At 42.4% G+C, this 3,008-nt stretch overlaps 2 protein-coding genes across 2 annotated transcripts in view; one reads left to right on the top strand and one right to left on the bottom strand.

Moving 5' to 3' along the window:
- SARC_03419 (hypothetical protein) overlaps positions 1-487 on the bottom strand; it is a 5,103-nt gene extending 4,616 nt beyond the window's left edge. Inside the window, exon 1 of the mRNA XM_014302801.1 lies at positions 100-487. Coding sequence (XP_014158276.1) covers positions 100-187 — 88 coding nt within the window. The 5' untranslated portion in view covers positions 188-487. The remainder of the gene's footprint in view (positions 1-99) is intronic.
- Positions 488-1,023: 536 nt separating this feature from the next.
- On the top strand, positions 1,024-2,976 carry SARC_03418 (hypothetical protein; the record flags this gene model as incomplete). The annotated part of the gene is made up of 3 exons (XM_014302800.1): positions 1,024-1,098; positions 1,792-1,961; positions 2,772-2,976. 3 exons carry the CDS (start codon positions 1,024-1,026, stop codon positions 2,974-2,976), a joined length of 450 nt encoding a protein of 149 aa, XP_014158275.1.
- Positions 2,977-3,008: the final 32 nt, after the last annotated feature.

Here is a 3,008-nt window from a genome sequence, read left to right as displayed (position 1 = left end):
TGATAATATTTATAGTGCATATATGTGCTTAAGATGATGTTCAAGGTCCTCGATGTTTAATTTTCGTGCGGGAGAAACAATCAAATTTATTCCACTTACCTATTCGGCTGTAAAGTTTCTCGACAGAGTATAGCTCGACGAGCGATTTATCATTGGGGTCGAGTATAAATACTTTACACACTCCCATCTTGTATATTCTGATTTGTAATTTAGGTAGAATGTGGTCGTAGTCCTCTAATGGTAATAGCGTAAGGCGGGCAGTTAACTCTGTCCAGGTAGTCTGTGTACTAAAAATTCACGACATGCTGGTCGTTAAATCCATGTGTTAGTATTATTGCCTACTCAAAGTTCTTTTGTCTATTCAATGTGTTCAACTGGACTTTAATCGACTATAGCGCTCCACAGTCACGTTAGTATACATATGAACCCCAGGCCCTTGTATCACATTCGATTATCGTATGTATACATATGTACATAGTATATAAATATGTATTGTAGTGTTCTTTCGATACATGATTCTACTGCTATTTAAATAGTATTATGTAAACAGGTCTTCAGAATCTACGCCGCCAAAAGTGAACCCACACCCAAAACGAGGAAAACTCTAGACCCAGCGACATGTCTTTATTCTCAGACTTCAGTCAGAAGCTCAGAGACTTATCAGAGTCTCAAGACGGTTGAACAACGCAAGAGAGTGTCAACGACATCAGTCACATCACAGAAGAGTTCCTCATTCGACATACAGTGTCAAACGTTTTCACGACACGTGACGGTTTCTATGACCGGCCTACTGGTAATGCAGATCTGCAACGACTCGACTTTCGTGTGCAGGGCCAGGCAGTGCCGCCATGCAACTTCCAAGTTGAGGTATTTAGTATTACTGCTCCTCTTGTGATTTTATCCTATACACGTTTATTCAAATACTATATTAATTCTGATTGCATTGTACCAATACATCAGTCGCTTATCAACGGTGTATGTGTAACTAAGTTTTCGAAAGTAACGTGTATTTACGAAATTACAATGGCTAAGCAGGCAAAACAGACACCGGAAGGGATTGTGTTCCCCGAGGATGGCGAAGGTGGTCGCTCTACCCAGGTACGTGAATACCTCACACTGTAGTCTCAATACCAAGGCGGCTCTAAATTTACCGAATAGTCCTTGTTGCAATTGGCTGTCGCTTCTCATAGTATCGAACATATCACATCAATCTCAAGTCACTATGCTCAAGTTAGCTGTATCTTCGTTCCGGAGATTATAACTTATACTGTTTTCATTCACGAACAACACATGCGGTGTAATAATGTTCTACGCACGGATATCATATGGTATCTTCTTAGTGGTTGTACCGGCCAAGTCAAGTCAACCCGTAGATACCCAGAATGATATTGTAGCTGACTCCCTTCCGCGCTGCAAGTGATGTCGGCACAATAAGCAGTGTTGCATTGACTCATATTGGTTGATTGTACTACGAACCGATACTTTCCGGTGCACACACCGCCTTGTGCGAGTCCTATCACCCAATACGGGAGACGGGAGCATTATTCCTTCGGCTTCCTTGCTATTTTGGTTGGCGTGACCCAACCACAGATACCTGGTCACCACAGACACCTGGTCTCAGAGGTGTTAAATCAAGCATGCAACCTTAGGTTTGCCAAGTATCAGAACATGTAGATACACAGCTACTCGCTTACAGTGAGATCGTAGCAGTATTATGCCAATACAACGAATGATGAAGTATCTGTATCCGTATTGTGCTAACACCACCAGGCATTTCTTGTCACTATACAGATCGCTGGCCGTGCCGCCTATGCCGCGGCAATCGGTGCCATCGACAAAATCGCAGGGGAGAAGACTTTGAAGGAGAAGTCGTGGCGCAAGGGTTACACCAAACACGTAACCAAATTTGTAGAACTTAGTGTAGTGGATGCGAAGGCGGCTGTTATTGGCGCCGAGGCTGGGTATGGTGTTGTTGAGTGTATCGTGCTGTATGTGTATATGCCGACAGGGCTGATATTGTAGTGTATGTTGCCCAGTATTTGCAGTATATAAGGGTGAGGTTTATCGGTTTAATGAGGTGCTGATTCGTAGTGTAGTTGTGTCGGTGCAGATTCCGTGTTAGCATGGTATGCAACTTCCTTCGTTATAAGTAACCTCTGAGACATTGTTAAATGATGATATATGTGGTTATGTATCTGTCGTATGGCTTCACTGTCGCAGCACTTTTAAGGTATTTCATCGCGGGACGGGGTTCATGCTATACATTACTGTGACTATAATCTGCACTTTAGTGTCTGTCGTGATGTGGCGGGGGTGTTATCTGTGTCAAAATATGAGCTCACAGTATTAAATTTTGGAGTTAACAAAGCGATATGCCGACAGTATTCGTAGGTCAATATTCATAAATATAATCTGAAGACTTAAAATTCTGAGCTTGCATGTCATCTGTTGCCCTTAACGTCTAGAACACCTGCGATACACGAGCACTATCATAGCAAAAATTCGAAAATATACGAATGGATGCATTTACTGGCAAGAATTTTTGCTTTCTATGCCTTATACATACTCAGGAATATACGCACAACAAGTCTTAACGACACTGGTTTAGAATCGGGACGATTTAATATTCTCTGATGAATCAACTCAGGTTTCTATGTATTCCTCTTGTCCGGAATAGATTCACAACGAACCCCGAGACGGCCGATGAAACTATTTTTTTCATAGTCACATTCCCTAATGTTACTTGTTTTTCTCTTTACTACTCCCTGTAGTCTAGAGCACATGCACGACCAGTTTCAGTTCGTCCGGGATGGCACTGCTATGTCCATCTCAAAGGCCATGACGAGTATATCTACCAGCTTTGAGACTGGTATCGTAAAGGGAAGTAAGCCCATGGGCAAAGAGCCTTTTGAGATCCCATACGGTGATACCATCTTGAAGGGAATGGCACTTTGTGACCAGGTGTGGCTATGTTAAATTTCGTGCCAGTGTAAATGAATTTGCATATA

Source organism: Sphaeroforma arctica (assembly GCF_001186125.1).
Source record: "Sphaeroforma arctica JP610 unplaced genomic scaffold supercont1.173, whole genome shotgun sequence".
NCBI lineage: Eukaryota > Ichthyosporea > Ichthyophonida > Sphaeroforma > Sphaeroforma arctica.
The sequence above is the reverse complement of the archived record's forward strand: the minus strand, read 5'-3'. Positions and strand labels throughout refer to the sequence as shown.